This window comes from Akebia trifoliata, chromosome 3 (assembly GCF_017979445.1).
Source record: "Akebia trifoliata isolate Shusen 1 chromosome 3, ASM1797944v1, whole genome shotgun sequence".
NCBI classification, from domain to species: domain Eukaryota; kingdom Viridiplantae; phylum Streptophyta; class Magnoliopsida; order Ranunculales; family Lardizabalaceae; genus Akebia; species Akebia trifoliata.
The window spans coordinates 56,887,153-56,905,836 of NC_141377.1; the positions used below are offsets into that span (position 1 = coordinate 56,887,153).

Genomic DNA, 18,684 nt, shown 5'->3' on the forward strand with positions numbered 1-18,684 from the left:
TGGGCCATTTTGGCCTATCTTACTTTCAAAAATTTCGATTCGTAAATCATTTTAGGGTTTTGTATATCTTGTTAAATATAAAAGTCCCCAAACTTTCACCAAGGGCTGGGCCATGGTTTAAGTGGGTAAAATTACAAAAATACATTTTTTTACCATTTTTGGACCAAATTGAACTCTCGAAAAGTCTGATGATAAAATGGTTTAGAAGTGTAATAAATTTTGTTTATATAAGGCCCCACACAATTACTAATGGCAGAAGATAGTCTCAGGGTGGTCAAATTTCTAATGTCCTATTTTGACAATTTTTGGTTCCCGAAAGATCTGATAAGTGAAAGAGTCTAGGAATGAATTTACCAAAATAATATGGGTCGACCTAACAATCATCTAAGTGTTGGGGAATGGTCTAGGTGGTCCCATTGCCTTTTAGGTTATGTGCACACACATTAGGGTCTTTTGTTGAGATGCGTGAGGTTAAGTTGTTTTACTGGAGTCTTAATAAGGGTGTCAATGGATAGCCGAAATCCGAATTCGAATTCGAAAATTCGGATATTATTCGAAAATTTCGGATATCGGATTCGGATTCGGATGTCATTCTAACATTCGAATGAGTTTCGGATACGAATTCGGATATTGCGATATCCGATTCGATAATATCCGCTCCGATAACACTACATGTCATGTATTTATGTTTTACAACAAAACGTTTCTATATGTATATATGTGTTATGTATTCGTTTTATACAACGAAAATTTATTTTAAACCTTCGTCTTCTCAATCTAACCCACCTTAGCCGTAAAGAACCAGACGACACAGCGGGTTTCAATCGAACTTCGGCCACTATCTTCTCCGGCCGGCGAGCATCAGGTACGCATTCTCTCTCTCTCTCTCTCTCTCTCTCTCTCTCTTTCCGATCTGAACCGGTCGGAGTGATTTTTCGGACAAATCCGTGGGTTTCGTCGTTTCAACTACGCGAACTCCGACAAGTCTTCCCCGGCCGGTGAGCATGCAGGTACGGCGAGCATGCAGGTACATACTCTATCTCTCTGTCTGTCTCTCTCTCCGATCTGAACTGGTCGGAGTGATTTTTCGAACAAATATGTGGGTTTCGTCCGATTTTTTATCGAATCGGATATTATCGGATATCCGATATCTTTTTCGGATTCGAATTCGAATGTTTGTCAGGGATATCTGATCGGATTCGAATTCGAATTCGGATAGTATTAGTTATTTTCGGATTCGAATTCGGATATAGCACTATCCGATCGGATAGCTATCCGTTGACAGCCCTAAGTCTTAATACGTTTTTAAGTGCAAACGGATCCGTCACTCAACATTAGTCTCGGGATTGACAAAATATGAAATTAACACTAATTCCATGGATTGTGTTTATGACTAGGAAAAACCCTGTTTTATATAATAGATAAATAAATTTATTCACCTTTTTTTTTTATATCGTTTAATAATACTTTTCATCTAAATAGAGATTCAATCATCATCTTAATTGAAAACCCTTTAGAACTAAGAGTGTGTTTGATTGTATGGAAAATATTTACTTGACAAATGATGCACTGACATCTTTTTTCATTGTTTCAGTACATTATTAAAAATCACGCGAAAAATCTCTTTGTACTTTTTCAATTAAATTCGGTCGTGTGTGTGTCTATATATATATATGGGGGGCGTTCAATGGCCAACTTTTTAGCAAACTTTTTGGCAAAACATTTTTCAAAACATGAGTTAGAGGTTTTGGAATGGGCTGATTTTTGGTGAGGATGATCTCTACGGTGAGGAGATCATCATCACCAAAAATCAGCCCATTCCAAAACTTCTAACCCCATCAAAAACAGTTTATAAAAAATGGACGGTCCACAATTTTTCAGCTGGTAAACATGGGTTAGAAGTTTTGGAATGGGCTGATTTTTGGTGAGGATGATCTACTCACCGTAGAGATCATCCTCACCAAAAATCAGCCCATTCCAAAACCTCTAACCCATATTTTGAAAAATGTTTTGCCAAAAAGTTTGCTAAAAAGTTTGCCCTTGAACGCTACCCTATATATATATATATATATATATATATATATGGGAAAGTATTCAAATACCCTAAAGAAAACCAAACATTAAGCCAAATAGGGGTTAGAAGTTTCAAAATGGACTAATTTTTTGTGAGGACGATCTCTTTATCATAAAGATCATCCTCACAAAAAATCAACCCATTCTGAAACTTCTAACTCATACATTGAAAAAATGTTTGACTCTCTTTATGACTTCCAAAAGCCACCCGTATGTATATATATATATATTTTCATAAATAAGTCTTGCCTCATTTTTTGGTGAGCTTAATTTCTTGGCCCAGCAGGCCTAAGCCTTAAATCTCACTTGTCGCCTAAAATAAAGGCTTACGATATTGCTTAACAAATAAGAAAAATGTTTTGCCACACGGCACGATTAGTGGGTGAAGTATATTGAGTTGCCGAAACACGTGGAAATATTATATCCTGCCACCTCATCTTCAACATTTAATTATAATTACATAATCTAAACGGCAAGATCTTCTCTTCCATCCGTCCATTTTATTTTATTTATAAAGAAAATCAGTAAAACATTTCAAATGTGAGTCTAATAAAAAGAAATGAGAGCTGCTATTGGCACCCCAACTTTTACTTAGTACACCCAAATTAAAAGGAAAGAAAATAACGATTTTCTCAAAACATGATCAACTTATGTTCAAATTCTGATTTCAGTACCCTATTCATTTTAATTCCCAAAACATGATTTTCCAACGAATTTGTCATTTTTATAATCAATGAATTGGTTGATAAATTATCAATAATATTGTTAATAAGACAAAATTATTGATATTTTATTAGTGAATTCGTAGATCATAAAAATGACAAATTCACAAATTCTTAGATTGTAAAAGTCACAAATTCTTTGTAAAAACATGTTTTGAGAATTGAAATAAACAATATATCAAAATTAAAATTTTGTCATATTTCTCACACAAAATAGAGATTCATCTAATAAAATAAGTGAATAGTTTAGAATAAGTAAGAGTTGGGGTGCTAAAATCCTAAATCCAAATAAAATTATAGTAAATTAAGAAATTAAGGTGTAATAAGTAAAAGTTGGGGTGCCAATACCAGCTCCCTCAAAATTCGCTCATCCAAACTCCCAAGTAATGCATTCTCCACAGAAGATTCTAATGTCCAATGAGGTCGGACACGGATCGTCCGACTGACCAATAATATAGTGAAATTCAGGAAGAAAATACAGATTACTCGTCTTTTTCCTCTTTATTTTCTTAAAATATTATTTATTCTTTCACAAGTGGGAATTCTGTTCTTATATGTCACTGTCTCATATCTAGTCGGACAAAAGAGTATCCAACGACAACGGACCCTAACATAATCTGTTTCCTAATTAGAGAAGGACTAGGAGAACTAGAGAACTCCGGATATATAAAGGGGAGAGAACGAGAGAGAGAGAGAGAAAGAGCGAAGAACACGCGTTTCAGTAACCATGGATTCTTCGCAGGAGATCTAAAGATTTCAATCAGATCATTTTCAAATTAATCTGTGTGAGCACTTGAACCCTAATTCACAACAGCAATCCATTCATCCATTTGTGCCCTTTTTTTATTTTATTTTTTTCAATTTCGTTCTTCATTTAATTCACTCTCGCATGGCTCGATTTTTTTTTTGGACAGAGATAACAGTAAGAAACCCTAGTTGATCGCTCGTTCGTTTGCTTAATCTGATTCTTAATTTGATTGTCGATGAAGAAGCGAACTTTGAAAGAGCTCTACGAGGTCACCGAAAAGATCTTGGAACCGGAGGCATGTAAATAAGTTGTTTTCGATTTTTCTTCGATAGGGTTTCTGAATCGATTTTGGACTGAATCGGTTGTTTGACGTGTTTTTAATGTCAAGATTGGGTTTTAATTCGATTTTGTTGTTAAGTGGCGTTAAATTGAATTTACGTGTGAAAAAGGTCGAATTTTGGGGTTTGATCGGGTTGTAGATTTTGATATTTTGCTCTGCTGAGTTTAATTTCTGTTTGATGGATAGATTTTTTTTCTGTGAATGAAAAAGCTTTGATCTTTTAAGGTTCAGTTATTGAATTAGGGTTTAATTTTTCATATTTTGAATGTTTATTTGTGTTTTTTGGATGATTGGGATTTTGATAATGCCAGCATTGCTCTGTAAGACGTAGTACTTAGATGTGTATTTATGGTATTGAAGAGGCTAATTGATATAATATTTTAACCTGCATTTTAGATGACGCCAGTATTGAAAGGGAGTTATCGCATACAAGGACCTACTGACGAGGTGGATCATGATACTCTAAAGAATACGGTGAGCCATTGTTGACACTACTTTGGTAATTTCATGTTAGGTTGTCTTTAGAAGATTCTCAAGCTGTTTAGTACGGGTATCGTTATCTAATTGAAGTGTTAAGTTCCTGAAAAATACAATTAATTCTGGTTTTTCCATGTGTTGTGTAGAGAGATCTTTGTTAGAATGAAAATGAATAAGCACTGTCGAATTTTAACACAAGTGGGCTTATTTGGACTCCCTGAAAGTAAGATATTTGCATTTTATGGCGACTATACTGCATTTGATATTTTTATGAAATTTAATGTGGTGGGTGTCTGTTCTTACTCACGTGTTAGACACATGGACACATCTATCATTTAATGGCAAACTTAAACCTTTTTTCATGTGTCTTGGAGCTTCCCAAGTATGGTTATTCGTGTTTTCCAATGTTTTGGTCCATTGAACATGTTTAATAGAGAGAGGTTTCTTTGGAACATAGCTCCTTTTGCTGTTTGCTGGGGCTTATGAAAAGAAAGGAAGAGTAGAATTGTCAATGGAGAAGAACAATCCCTTCAGGAAGCCATTTTTTGATATTGTGAGTTTTATGTTGTAAGCAAAACAGGGAGTTTAGAGATTTCTCTTTCGAGGATTTTCTTTTTAGGCGGGACCTTGTTAGGGATTTGAGGAGTTAGTTGTTGTATTTTCTCCTTGAGGACACCTTGTCCTCCATTTATAAAAGTGTGTTTACTTATCAAAAATAAAATTTCTTTTCCCTTACTATTATTTATATAATGTGTGGATATGATTTTCATCTATATCAGCTTATGAACACAGTGTAGGGTACATTATCTAAAATTTTAAGGCATATTTTCACATACTAGGTTCAAATGTATAATAAACTTACTTTTATCAATTGTGGGCTCCAAGATCCGTGGATTTTTTGCTCACCAATTCGTGATTTGTGTGTCACAATCAAATAAAAAATGTGCAGATTGAGAGAAATTTATTTATACATTGTTTGATCTCTTGGAACTCTATGGATGCATTGGGTTATCCTAAAGAGAAGCAAGGCTCTAATGTCTAAGTTCAATTTTTTTTTATTATTATTACTATTTTTTTTTTTTTTGGGGGGGGGGGGGGGGGGGGAGATCTTACCCTCCTCCACTATAAATTGGATTTATGGAAGGAGAGTGATGCTAGGTGTTTTTAAGACTCGGATGTGTGTTATTGAAAATTAGAGTAATCTTATTTTCTTGGACTTCATTTTGGGTCGAATAAGGGGTTTGCATTTCGAAATTTTTTTTTCTAATGGTGGAAATAGTTGTTCGATTCCATTCTTTATTTTATCTCTTGGACCTAGTGAATCTTTTTCTCACTATATTTTCTAGTACTATTCATCAATAAAAAAATTTATCACTCAAAATAAAAAAAAAGGAGAGAGTGAGCACTTGAGGGTTTTTTTTACATGAGTTGTCATCATATTCTATTGGTTACATGCATCATTGTATCTTGAAGGAGATGACTCACTAATTATCCTTCTCACACTTCTTTTTTCAATATCACTGTCAAAGCCTTTTCCCAATTATTTGGGGTTGGATGAACAATTGTTGTTCCTCTATTTAAATTTGTTGGAGAGGTAGTTTTCACCTCAGAAATGGAAGAGGGGGGGAAGTGAGGAAAAAACAGATGTAGAAATAGAAACAACTTCTGAAACAAAGGGACTAACAGGAACAAGACGGATCCACTGAAAAATCCTTCCCCTTCCCTTTGCTCGGAAGAAAAGGAGGATCCGAACAACATAGATGAAATGGAGCGGGTAGTTTTCTACCTAGCTGAATTCTGTAACTAATTAATATCATATCCATTTAAGTTTATATCTATGTAATACACTGACGCACATGATTGTCTAGATTTCATTGGAGGTTGGTTTCAGAAAAATTTCATGAACATTTGTCTGCACTTCTGATATTTGCTTGAATCTTTAATAATATCATATGTTATTCCTATTTTGGCATTTCTAATTTTTGGAGTATTGGCCTGATTACTTTAGGATTCGAGTAACTTTGTAGTTATGCCACTCTAGGGACAACTGTTGATCTTCCCCAATAGTTCATATTGACAGGAAGGTTTGGCACCTCGATGTCATTTCTTCCCCACACGCGGCTGTAGTATTTTCAAAGGGTTGTGCTCATTGTCCATGAAAGTAATACTTGAGTTGTGTTCAAAATATTTTAGACAGTTTGGTCCATATCCTGAGTGGACGTTAGCGCGGGCCTTCTATGACGAATTATTTCTGTATCCTAGACAATAATATTCCTTTTTTGCTTCAACCATGAGCTCTCATATTATCATACCAAATAAACTGGTCTAAGTTTTGGGTCAGTACTAGTATTTATAATTTTTATGCTAATAGAAAAGGAAACTAAAAGAGGCAAGGGAACGTCAAGAGATCCCCAAAGAGGCTGGAACCATGGTTTGAAATCTCGGTCTCCTGGCCGGGCTTAGTCATTTTTAAAAACAAGTCATCTAGACTGAAACATCTCAGCCAAGATATTCAGAGATGAAGCAAGCTTTTAAGCCATCATTGAAGCCTGAAATCTGTAAATCCCAAGGTAGTGCTATTTTGAAACCTTTATGTCAATTCAAATCCACTGGATAAGGAACTTCAATATGGAACTAATTCTTGAGGCCACAATTCATTTATATGTTTGAATCTGCATTGTTCTGGAAAAATGTGTGTCCTTGTGCATGTGCGTGTGTGTTTGTGTTTGAGTATGCGTGTGCATGTGGGTGTGTGCGTAAACATGTGGGTGGCATGCGAGGACCCTTGTGCAGAATTCAATTGACATGGGGACTCTCAAGAACATTCGAGGTTGAAACTTTAAAGAATGGTCGTCCACTTGTCAGTCTCCTTGCCTCTGGGGCAAACTCTTCCAACTCAAGGCCTGAAGGGAGACAACAGTGCAACCGGTAGAAAGCTAGTGTTACAGACCAAAGGAAAGGAACTATTGTTCAGATTTCCAGCATAGGTAAGATGGAGGGGTGGGGTGGGAGGTATATTGACACTAATGCATCTGATCAGAAATTAATCAAGGTTGATTCAAGGAACACTGCATTTGATTAAAACATTCTGCATAGGTGTCTTGAAAGTAATTGGAAGCAGAGGTTCATCTAATGTGTGTTACCACATCATATGTGGTGGTTAACTTACAGATTAGATGAATTACTAGAAAAGACTTCACGGTTTGTGTTACCTTCCATTTTCTGCTGTAGAACTTTTTTGATAGGTAAAGAAAGACTATTATTTAATTCATATATGCATCTTTTAGGAGGATGTGCTGAAACATTATATCTGGTTTCAGTTATCATTGCTTAAATACTACTTGCATAGTTTACATGTTCCTTTTAGTTTAGTTTATATTCTTTCTCATTTTAGAGAGTATTGATTCTGCAGTTCAGGGGTACTGTTTTATGGTTATATTGCATGTCTTTCTATTTCTTTTGTCTTGCTTACACGTTATGCATGTTATAATCATTAGGAATCATCTCGAGCTGAAAATCGATTTCGTAGGCATTCCATGAGTGATGAAGTTCATACAGGAGCAGAATCTGGGACGTGCAACGTGTGTGCTGCGCCTTGCTCACCGTGTATGCATTTTAACCAAGCTGGATCATGTGTCGAATTAGATGTTAAGGACGAATTTTCTGATGCAACCTCTACAGGAAAAGTAGGTAGTCAGTGTTCTTTCAATGATGGTAATGTTCTGCCTACTTTTAAGAAGAGATTATGTGGAGACCGACACAATGCAACTAGCGAAACAAGTAACTTACTGAGTGTCTGTTCAAGTCATGATTCATTATCTGAAAATGCAGAAAGTAAGGCGAGTTTGAGGACCTTTGATTCATCTGAAAATGTTGAGATGCTACCAAATGTGTCTTTAGTTGGGATTGCTTCTAAACATCAGCTCCTTTCCAAACCACAGACTGTTACCCGTCAGAATGTTTTCATTTCTTCTAGTATTCAGTCTGAGCAGCGGATGGGCTTAGAATGTGCTGGAGATAACATTTCATGTGTTAGTGCAAATATGCCGGTTGGAGACCTTAATGTGGATGTAGACAAGAAGGACGTATCATGTAGTTCAGCTTCTATTGGAAGCTTCCTTCCAGAAGCAACTGCAGGTTTACTTGACAAGTCAGCTCAATCAAATGTTCCTTCTTTGAAAGATTTCAGTGTCGGCGATAGTTCAAAAAAAGTGTGGAGTCCATATCCTCATTCTCAAAGTGGTAAATCAAATTTTCATAATTCTGACGCCAAGGATTTGGAAGCAAATTCATGTTCTCACCAACAGGACGAACCTTCTGAATGTCCCACCAATCATGTGGAATCATCATTTGCAAAACTAGCAACACCCGATGGTGGCAGTGCGGAGAAATCAACCACACATAACTGCAATAACATTCTCCCAAAATTTGAAAATAGTAAAGCTAGTTCTTTTGGGGCCTCAGTGAAAATTTATCCATGCTTAGAAGCTGGAAGTGACATGCATATTGAGAATTACAGTGCCTCGCCTGAAGATACTGATAACCGTGAACCTCCTTTGGAATCTCAGATCAATGATAATAGAGATGAATCAGATACTGTAGAGGCTGATGTAAGTACTAGTTCTTTCTTTTGTTGATGCTTAACTGGAAATTTATACGAGATTTGGTTCATTTATTATTGATAACTGAATTGTTTCTTGTTCATCATATGTTTCAGGAGAAATATATTTGTAGGGAATTTTGTTTCGTGCATTCATTTAAAGCAGTGTTTTCAAATTTGAATTGGACTGACATGTTGACCTGGTGAACTAGTTCCTAAAGTGGTTTGAGTCAAAATCAACCCAGAAATTTGATTTAATTTTTTTTTTTTGCTTAAAAACCTGGTCAATTGCTGGTCTAGGTTTGAAAATATTGGTTCAAACTGCACTCTTTGTTCAATTTGTCTTGGAAACTTGCTCAATCCAATTGTGGGTCATCTTTCTGTCTCCATTGATCAATATAAATCTCTTGCTTATATATGGAGCTAGAGTTTCTTATAATTGCTGGTCTAGTTTTGAAAATATTGCTTCAAACTGAGCTCTTTGTTCAATTTGTCTTGAGAACTTGCTCAAGCCGATTGTGGATTATCTCTCCATCTCCTTTAATCAATATAAATCTCTTGCTTATATAAGGAGCTAGAATTTCTGATTATTGAGATTTACATTAGAATGGTGAAATACATCTAGGGACCTTAATTATTGGAGATTTTGTTTGTCCTTCACTTTTAACTAAAAAAAAACTCTGCTTACCTGTTGTGCACATGCATTAGTTCTTTAAGCATCTCAGCTTAGTTGTAACAAATTTAATATGCTTGGGACCTTGACTTGGTTAAGCAGGTACAGAGGTATATCAGTTTTGTTGATGTCCAAATCAGACTACGAAACTGAGAAACACTTTCTCCGTTATTCTTGTGATGTGGTTGATTTTATTGTTGATTCAGATAATTTGACTTGGAAACGCAAAATTTGAATTTTAATAACGTGCTGGAGAAAATAATAAACAATACAGAAGTTATTCAGTTCATAAGAGGTTATGCCCAAAATTTACTCGGGAGTTTCTTTGTAATGTAGAACCAAGTAATTTTCTCAGCATGCTTTCTGCATTTCTTGAATGTAAAGGGGCATCATTTTTCCAATAGATTGAATGTCTTGTAAGCAGACATGATACTACAGCTTTCTTATCTTTTAAGGCTGCGTACTAACAGGTAAAAGTTTGTGATATCTGTGGCGATGCTGGTCGGGAGTATTTACTAGCTATTTGCAGTAGATGCAGTGATGGGGCTGAGCACACGTAAGGGCAATTTTTAACTTTGTCTCTTTGATTCAAATTGTGTAAAGCTGTAGTGATTATTAATTTTAGTGCTATCTTTGACGGGTGACAATTTAGCATTCTGTTTTATCTTATTTAGTTATTGCATGCGGATAATGATGGATAAAGTCCCCGAAGGTGAATGGATTTGTGAAGGGTGCACGCTCAAGGAGGAATCTGAAAACCAAAAGCAAGATAAGTTTGAAACAGAATTGGGAACTTCTAAAGCACCATGTGTGAATGGAGAAAGTCAAACAAACTCTGGAGCTACCCTTAATACTAAGGTTTTCCTGAAGGACGATATCATGGATGGTCCAAATCCTCAATTCTCTTCTAAGATAAACTCTGACAATGTAAAAGTTGCTTCAGCAACAAAACGACAAGATCTTGAAATTAGTGGTGGTTCATCAGAGCTATCTAGTCCGAGGAAGAAAGCTCCACTGTCGAGGGAGAGTTCTTTCAAGAACTTGGATAAGGGAAAGGTTAAGACAATCCAACCTATACCTTCCTTTGGGGTTCATTCTGCTAATAATTCTCAAAGCACCGCACACTCTCCTACTACAGCTCTTAACCCATCAAGGATCTTGCCAGGATTTCAGTTGCCGACTGGTAAATTTGCACACAACGCTTTTTTGCTTACTTTATTTCATTTATGGTTTAATCCTTTCTTAAGTTCTGAATCTTTGGATCCCTACAGGTACTCTTTCAAAGTCAAATTCTTTCAACACCTTGAACTCAAAACCAAAAGTTAAGTTACTGCTCGAAGATCCTTCTGAAAAGCATAAATTGGCTAGAGGTTCTACTACCAGTAGTACAAAAAAAGGACCTATGAGAACAATGAGCAAATCTCTGTCATTGAAAATTGGTAGCTCATACTCAAATTCCAACGAACCAAAAGTTAACGAACCAAAAGTTAAAGCTCTCTCTTCTAATCTCTCTCGTGCCGAGGATCTCAAAGGATTAAAATTAGCAAAAGTGCGGAATGTATTTGGAAGGAAGAGTTCCTTTAGATCTGACCGTGCCTTGGTCTCACCAATAGCTGCTTCAAAAGTCTCTAGTTCAAAGGCTGAACAGAAAATTGCTTCTCGTGGTGAAACCCTGTCAATGCTTTCCTCTGCAACCAACAACCAAGATCTGAAGGGTCTTCAGCCTGATGGAAAATTAGGTCCGTCATCTAAACCAACCAGTTTTCTTGTTAATCAAAGATCTGAAACTTCAAATGCTTTGGGTAAAAAATACCTTATTGTAGTTAGTTAGTTTTTTTTTTTCTTTTTTAATTATTTGTTTATCTATTTATTTATTTTGTTTGTGTTTATTTCTCACAATTGATTCTTTTTTCGGTCTTTATGGTGTTCAGCTGGGCGTAGTGATATGAAGAGGCAGTCTTCATTATTGTCCTCTGTGGTTGATTCTACATCTTTTAATGGAAGGTGCAATTCTATATCGCAAAAGCCAAGTCTAGTTAGTCCAAAGGATGAACCTATGGCAAATTCTACTAATGGACCATGTAGTAATCCTGATGCAGTTCTGCAAGACAGCTTACCTCAATCTCGGGAAACCTCTAATGAGGTTAGGAAATACAGGGAACCTTCTTTCAGTCAATCGTTGCAGAGTGATTCAGCTGGAAGCAGAAGCATTTGTTGTCACAAGTGTAAAGAAATAGGTCACACAGCAGAAATTTGTCCAATTGGTACACCACCTGTTTCTGTTGTTGAAGCTTCTGTGGCAAGAAGTTCAAGAGAGGTGATGAACAGTAGCAGCCAGTCAAAAATGGAAGTTGATACTTCTCTTCTAAAAAGATTCGGAATGTATAAAAGAAGTAGACTGCTTGATAAATCTGATGAGTTATCCAGATCAAGTGCTGACTTGAGCTGTGAAGTGGCTTTGAAAGATCAAGAAAGTTGCAGGAGTCCTACTGCTGACTCTAGTAGGACTACAACTGTCACTAGTGAGAAGCATCATACGTTACACCCAACCAAAGTTGTATGTGATGCTATATTAGGAGACCCTGATGCCATTATCCCTTTAGATGTGAATAATTCTAAGCCTTCTATGAGTGACTCGCTCAATCTAGCTTCTTCAGTTGCCATTTCTCCAAGGGTTTTTCCGGCAGTTGATTACATATGGCAGTATGACCTTTTCTCATCTCTGACATTTTAATTGTTTTCTTGTACAAGCAAAGGAAGACCTTTGAGTTCATTCAGTAATCAGTTCTTTGCATTTTTTTTTCTTTTTAAATTTCTGATATGTGAGCTTTGTTGTCTACTTGCAGGGGTGGTTTTGAGGTGCAAAGAAATGGTAGATTTGTGGATTTCTATGATGGGATTCAAGCACACATGTCAATTTGTGCGTCACATAAAGTTCCTGAAGTCGTGAACAAGTTTCCTCACAAAGTCCAGTTGGAGGAAGTATGTCGTTTGAATATTTGGCCAACACAGTTTCAGAACAGTGCCTCAGAAGATAACATTGCTCTCTATTTCTTTGCGAAAGATCCTGAGAGGTTTGCCCAAACCTTCCCATTTTCGTTAAATCTAAAGTGGTGTCTCTCATACTGACATTCTTTATGAATTATATGCTTCACATGACATAGCTATGAAAGGAGCTACAAAAGCTTGTTGGAAAACATGATTAAGAATGATTTAGCTCTCAGAGGAAACTTTGATGGGTTCGAACTTCTAATATTCCCATCCAACCAACTCCATGAGAAATCCCAGCGTAAGAACCAATCATCAAACATCTAATATTGGTCATTAAATAACTATGTTTTTGTGCAGAGTTACGAGCATTGTTTTTGAGTCCCTGCCCTTTATTATGATATAATAGTGTTCTTATGTATGTAGAATTTCTAGATTTGCTAAAACACGTGAGCTTTTATTGGCAGGATGGAACATGTTGTTTTTCCTATGGGGTGTGTTTAGGGGAAAGAGGGTAAATTGCGCAGAACACATATCTGGTTCTCTGAAGAAGTTTTCTGCTGCGAATCTGAATGGGGTATCTGCCATACAAGAGTTGCCCAAGTCTGTTGTGGCTGTTTCTGAGACAGATTGTACTTCGGGGAGTATATATAAAGATTTTTCTACATTTAGCAGATCACTGAACGCACAAGAAGCAATCAAGTCTCCTGTCTCAATGTGTTCACCAATTTTGAAATCTTCTGGAACTTCTGATCAGCAATGTTCGGATTCAGAAGAAAATTGCCTTGGTAGTAGTAGTGTTTTTGACACCAATTTGTTATCGAGGATTCCAACCAGTGATGCAAAGTTGTTGGCAGAAACTAAAGGGAGCAGCACCTCCATGGTAAAAAAAAAAATTTATCCATTGCACAAGCATTTAGTTTAAGAGACAATAGCATCTTTTCTTGTTTATTGTTGCTATTTGTGGTAATCTTTTGGTCGTATTGAACTGCTAGCTCTCTTGAACAACTATAAGATCTCATTCAAACAAAAGAGAGAAAAACATAACAGCATATTCAAGAAGATGTACCTATAAATGAAAAACTCGCATGCGTCTCTTCTCCCAAAACCCCAATAGACCACAAACAGGGTTGAACTCCAAAGAAATTTCTTTTAAGCATTAAAACCTGTGGCTAGCTAACTTTGGAAAAGGCTAAGAGACAGTTGGAAAAAATTCGTTGTGGTTAACAATTTCACTGGTAGCTTCAGACAATTACAAGTTGATGGTTCATTTCCTTTGTAAGCTAAATTCCAGAGCTAGATCTAGAACCCATGGTTTAATTTTCTTTTTCTCCCATTTCAATTTGTGTTTCATAGCTAAGCTGGGGATGAATAGGCAATTTGACACCCAAATCATATCCCATGAGCTCTGCAGTTTCAATCTCAAGTAAATATTCTATATTAGTTGTATGCTATGTTGGAACTCGTTTCCATGATTTGAAATTTCATGTTGTATCATCTCGAATGTCTGGCCGGGACATATTGGCCGTCGTGGCTACTGCAAGGTGATATGGGAGGAATTTCTTGGGGGGTTTTAATTGTTTTTGTATGTCTTGGTTTGTTGTGGAGATGTATTGGTCTCGGGAAACCGGAATGTGAGATTGGAGGAATTTTTTGGGTTGTTTCAATTGTTTTTATGTCTTGGTTTGTTGAGTAACCGAGATCTATAGATGATCCAGAAAATGTCTTAAGCCATGCTCAATCCTTCATATTTATTATGTTGTTATTTAGCATGTTTTTTTTTTACTTGTAAAGTATTCAGTCCTTATTGTATTCTATCGAAAGGGATTTGGCAATTACAGCTGAAAATCTGTGTTCATCACTTCGTATTTGAATTTAGTGGAGTGTGCAAAACGCTGGAATTAATTGAAGCTATATACAATTTTTTTTTAATATCTTGTGTTTTACATACAATATTACAAATGGAAAATGTTAAAATCTGGACATTGTATTCATGGAAATTATCAAGATTCGCTTTGAATGAGACTGAAGTAGTATCCAACTTTCTTAAACCTGAAAAATGGTTTGTTCTTGTATACCATTCATGGTTGCATTTTTTTTTTCTTTTTTTTGGTTACGTTTTTTTGGATCATTTCTCTAAATTTAGAGAAGCAACATGGTTGGTCACTAAGCACTCATTCGGTAATTTGACTTTAGTTTGTACAGCATTACCTCATATTTATGCATATTTCTGTCTGCAGCAAGAACATGGAGATCCAAAGAGCCGAGAAGAAATGGATCTTGGACGCTGTTCTAGACAGAACAGCGATCTTTGTAAAGTTCAAATGGTGTCAACACACTTGAAGGCATCCTTTCCTTCAATATCACCACATAGGCAAGAAACAAGCTCTGGTTCTTCCAAAGTACATCCACCTTGTACATCGTCCCTTGCTCCAGAGGCGGTTTCTGTTGATAGCGGAGTTGAAGAGAAAGTCCTAGAGAGAATGAAGGAAAGCAGCAAATATGAAGTAAAAAATCAGGAAAAAATGAAGGACGATGGTCTCTTCATTGCTGAAATTGATTTGGAGAGTGACCCAATGGGGAAAGAACAAAGTGGCTTGGAGCCCATGCGAAGCAGGAAACGCCCATACTCAGCTTCTCTGGAGATGGTCTCACAAGCTTCTGGTGAAACTTCTATGAACACAAGTCAAGCAATGTCTTGGAAATCTAATGCAGATATTATGTTTGCAGATGGGGAGAACGAACGCAAGAAAATGAAGAAGGGTAGGATGCAGGACTCAGGCCCCACCTTCCTTAACCTAAATGAGAGCCTTGACGGGGCTAATGATGATATGGTGATCTTCGAGAGCTTGCAAACTACAAAGAATTACTTAATTCCCGTGGGTTTAGGTCCCACAGATAGTAGATTGGGAAGTAAATCCATACCATTGCAAGTACTTTCATCCGATGATGATGATGATCAACTGGAATCTGAGGCACCTAATCTAGAGCTTGCTTTAGGGGCTGAAAAGAGACAACCGAAGCCGGGGATTTTACCTTTGTTTGTTGAATTAGCACAGAAGGAAAACAACCAAGGGCCATGTCAAGATCTTGTGACAGACAAGGATGACGATTTATTGGCTTCTCTTTCTCTCTCACTTTGCCTCCCCATCCCTGACAAGGAAAAAACCGTGAAACCTGTTTCAAGACCAGATGGAAACCATGTCGATACTTCACTCATCCTCTTTGGTGGCTTCTCAGACACCTAGAGATCTGCTTGGATGTATGCCAACTGTAAATTATGGTGTCCTCTGCTGTCATTGAGGATGATCTGCAACAGGTTCTATCCGAGTAACTGATCTGTCTATATATCATACAAAAATCCTTTATAGGTTTATTTTTCTTTTTTTTTTTTTTTTTTTTTTGGTTCTTTATTTACTTTGTTTCGGGTGAATAGTCATTATCGGTTGTCTGTATATAAAGAGAATGATAGCGGCCGCAGTATCATAACCTCTTGTGGAAACTTGAGGACTCTCAGAAAACAGATTTATATTAAGTAGTCATGGGAAGGGGGGGATTCCTTCAGGTGTCTGGCTTTTCTGTCATTTTCTTCTTAGTTTGGAAATGCTCTCCCATGTCATCATATTGCTTGTCAACAGGATGGGCATGGCTTGCTGAGTTACCTAGTCCCAGTTTCTGGCTGGTTCAGCCGCCATTACAGATAAAAGTTGCTTCCATTCCTTTGCCTATCATCCAATTAGGGATTTGGCTAAGCTATATATAAAGGAGATGCAAAAATGTTGGATCAGATGCAATATTGCATTTTCTTTTAGATGCTGAGAGGGTCCAGAAGAAGATGGTATGAAATGGATTATTGTCAAGGTCCACCTTGTGTGGGACTCCCACCTTGGTGCAATTTGAAAGTGGTGACTAGTTCTAAGGATACATTCTAATCAAGACTGAGAGTTGGATAATCATAATCAATGTGTAATATTTGATTCTGGTAGTGTCCGTTTCGGAAAGAGCTATCAAGCATCGAGCTCAAAAAGATGGAAAAATCAAAATTATAATTTTTCAACCTCAAGATTGGATAGATCTTTTTGAAATACCCAAAGTCATACATTATAGTGATGAAACTAACACTCAGATCAAAGGTTACAAGTTACAACTATATAAATTATGAATATCAATTTTTATTAATATATGATTATGTGTGATTAATTAATAATAATAATAATATTATTATTATTTTGTTTTTTTGTTTGTAAATAAGGTGGATTAGAAGATTCCCGAGACTATAAGATGCAAGATTAGGTTTCCCTGTTGACCTAAAGTCATGATATAACAATGAAATTTTGATTTTCTTTTCAAGAATACCCTTTAAAAACTTAAATTATGAAATCAAAATTTCATCGTTAAATCATCAACAGATGGCAATGTTGACTTTTAGTTATACGGTAAACCTAATCTTGCATTTTGCAAGGAGTAAACCAAAATTACTCTAATTTAATTACACACATTGTTTTAAATCTCAGTGTTGTCCATCAAGGTGACGAATAGACATGTCATCTCAAAAGTACAAAATCTTGTGAGACAAACAAATGACTTGGCCGAGATTTTGAGTCTCAAAGAAGATTTACGTGTCCTTTTGTTTTGTCGACAAAGTGAATCTCAATTATTGCTCTTCTATTCAACAAAGTGAACCAACCATGGTTTCAAAACTTGTCCAAGATCGAGACGCATTGTCTCAGTATCAAGCATGAACGAGACAGACGCACAAGTCAATTTTTTGAACTAGATTTAGTACACCACGTTCATTTTTTAAATTTTTAGATGAGACGTCTCAAACCTATCAGAAAACTCGTCCAAGATGACTTGGTATCTAGCATGGATGAGACGAGATGCAAAATCGGATTTTAAAACCATGGAACCAACAAAAACTAAAGGACTTGTTGAAACCCTACTTTTTTTTTTTTTTTGCCTAAACAAGCAAAAATCCAATCCTTTTTGAAAAATAGGAGTTTTTTCTTTGGATCTAAAGAACTACTCTAAGCCCCTTGTTTCCTCCCCTTCCTTTTGGTAGTCCAGGGAGGCAGGGCTCTATGGCCGTGAGCAAACCTCTATTTTTAAAGAGTGAGTTCAAGTTTGCTTTCGTTTTCCCACGTATGTTAATACGATTTCGCTTAGTCGTACTGCGGGTGCCCCTCCCTACATCACAACATGCTCTCATTGAAGCTCTCTTAAGGGCATAAACTCAAGTTCCTGTAACTTACTTTCACTTTTGATCTCAATTTCAATAACACACTTTTTTTATATAGTAGATTACAAATACAGAGATGTTATCTCGTGAGTTGTGGAAGAACCGAGGACATTGCCCACTTGCCTGTGGGGTCTAACGATTCCATGGGTAAAACTTAAAAAATGAGAATAAACTAAAAGAAATAGGATGAATTTTTGAAGGTTTGTGGTTTGTTTGTATCATGTTCTTAATTAGAATCTGTCCAAGATTTTTTAAAATATTTTAAATGAAAAAAATCCATTGTCTCATTGTAGAATGAGACGACTCAAATGCCCATGACAACTTGGTCTCCATGAATGAGATGAGACATCAAAATGGATTCTAAAACCAGGATAACACAATTTGATATAAGACCGGTTGTAAATCTCATCCAAGACCGAGATGATTCATCCGATTCACTAAGTTGGAATACAGGTTTAAAACGACAAGGGAAAACTTGGGAAACATTGTGCCAAACATTTTTTCAATGTATAGGTTAGAGGTTTTGGAATGGGTTGATTTTTTTGAAGATGATCTCTATGATAATGATATCATCCTCACAAAAAAATCAGTCTATTTCAAAACTTCTAACCCCATCAAAAGTGGTTGACATGGAGATCATCCTAAAAAAAAAATCAGTTAATTCCGCAACTTCTAATTCCATCAAAAGTGGTTTACAAAAATTGAATGATCCACGATTCTTCAGCTTGTAAAATAGGGTTAGAAGTTTTGGAATGAACTGATTTTTGATAAGGATGATCTCTTCACCATAGACATCATCCTCACAAAAAATCAACCCATTATGA

The 18,684-nt window shown here is 36.3% G+C and overlaps 1 protein-coding gene across 6 annotated transcripts; it reads left to right on the forward strand.

Annotated features, from left to right (window-relative positions):
* The first annotated feature begins 3,418 nt into the window (after positions 1–3,418).
* LOC147408248 (ASI1-immunoprecipitated protein 2-like) lies at positions 3,419–16,205 on the forward strand. Of its 6 annotated transcripts, XM_086437159.1 has the most exons (13): positions 3,419–3,580; positions 3,710–3,838; positions 4,280–4,357; positions 7,858–8,970; positions 10,104–10,189; positions 10,308–10,816; positions 10,905–11,372; positions 11,565–12,336; positions 12,480–12,707; positions 12,798–12,922; positions 13,089–13,504; positions 14,862–15,285; positions 15,352–16,205. In XM_086437159.1, the coding sequence occupies exons 2-13, from the start codon at positions 3,779–3,781 to the stop codon at positions 15,867–15,869; spliced, it is 4,797 nt and encodes a 1,598-aa protein (XP_086293285.1). In that variant the 5' UTR covers positions 3,419–3,580; positions 3,710–3,778; the 3' UTR covers positions 15,870–16,205. The 6 variants fall into 6 exon arrangements, with proteins under 6 accessions (XP_086293285.1, XP_086293283.1, XP_086293284.1 ...); XM_086437157.1 differs by having other exon boundaries at positions 14,862–16,205; XM_086437161.1 differs by lacking the exon at positions 3,419–3,580 and adding an exon at positions 4,507–4,583 and having other exon boundaries at positions 4,290–4,357; positions 14,862–16,205.
* The last annotated feature ends 2,479 nt before the right edge of the window (positions 16,206–18,684 follow it).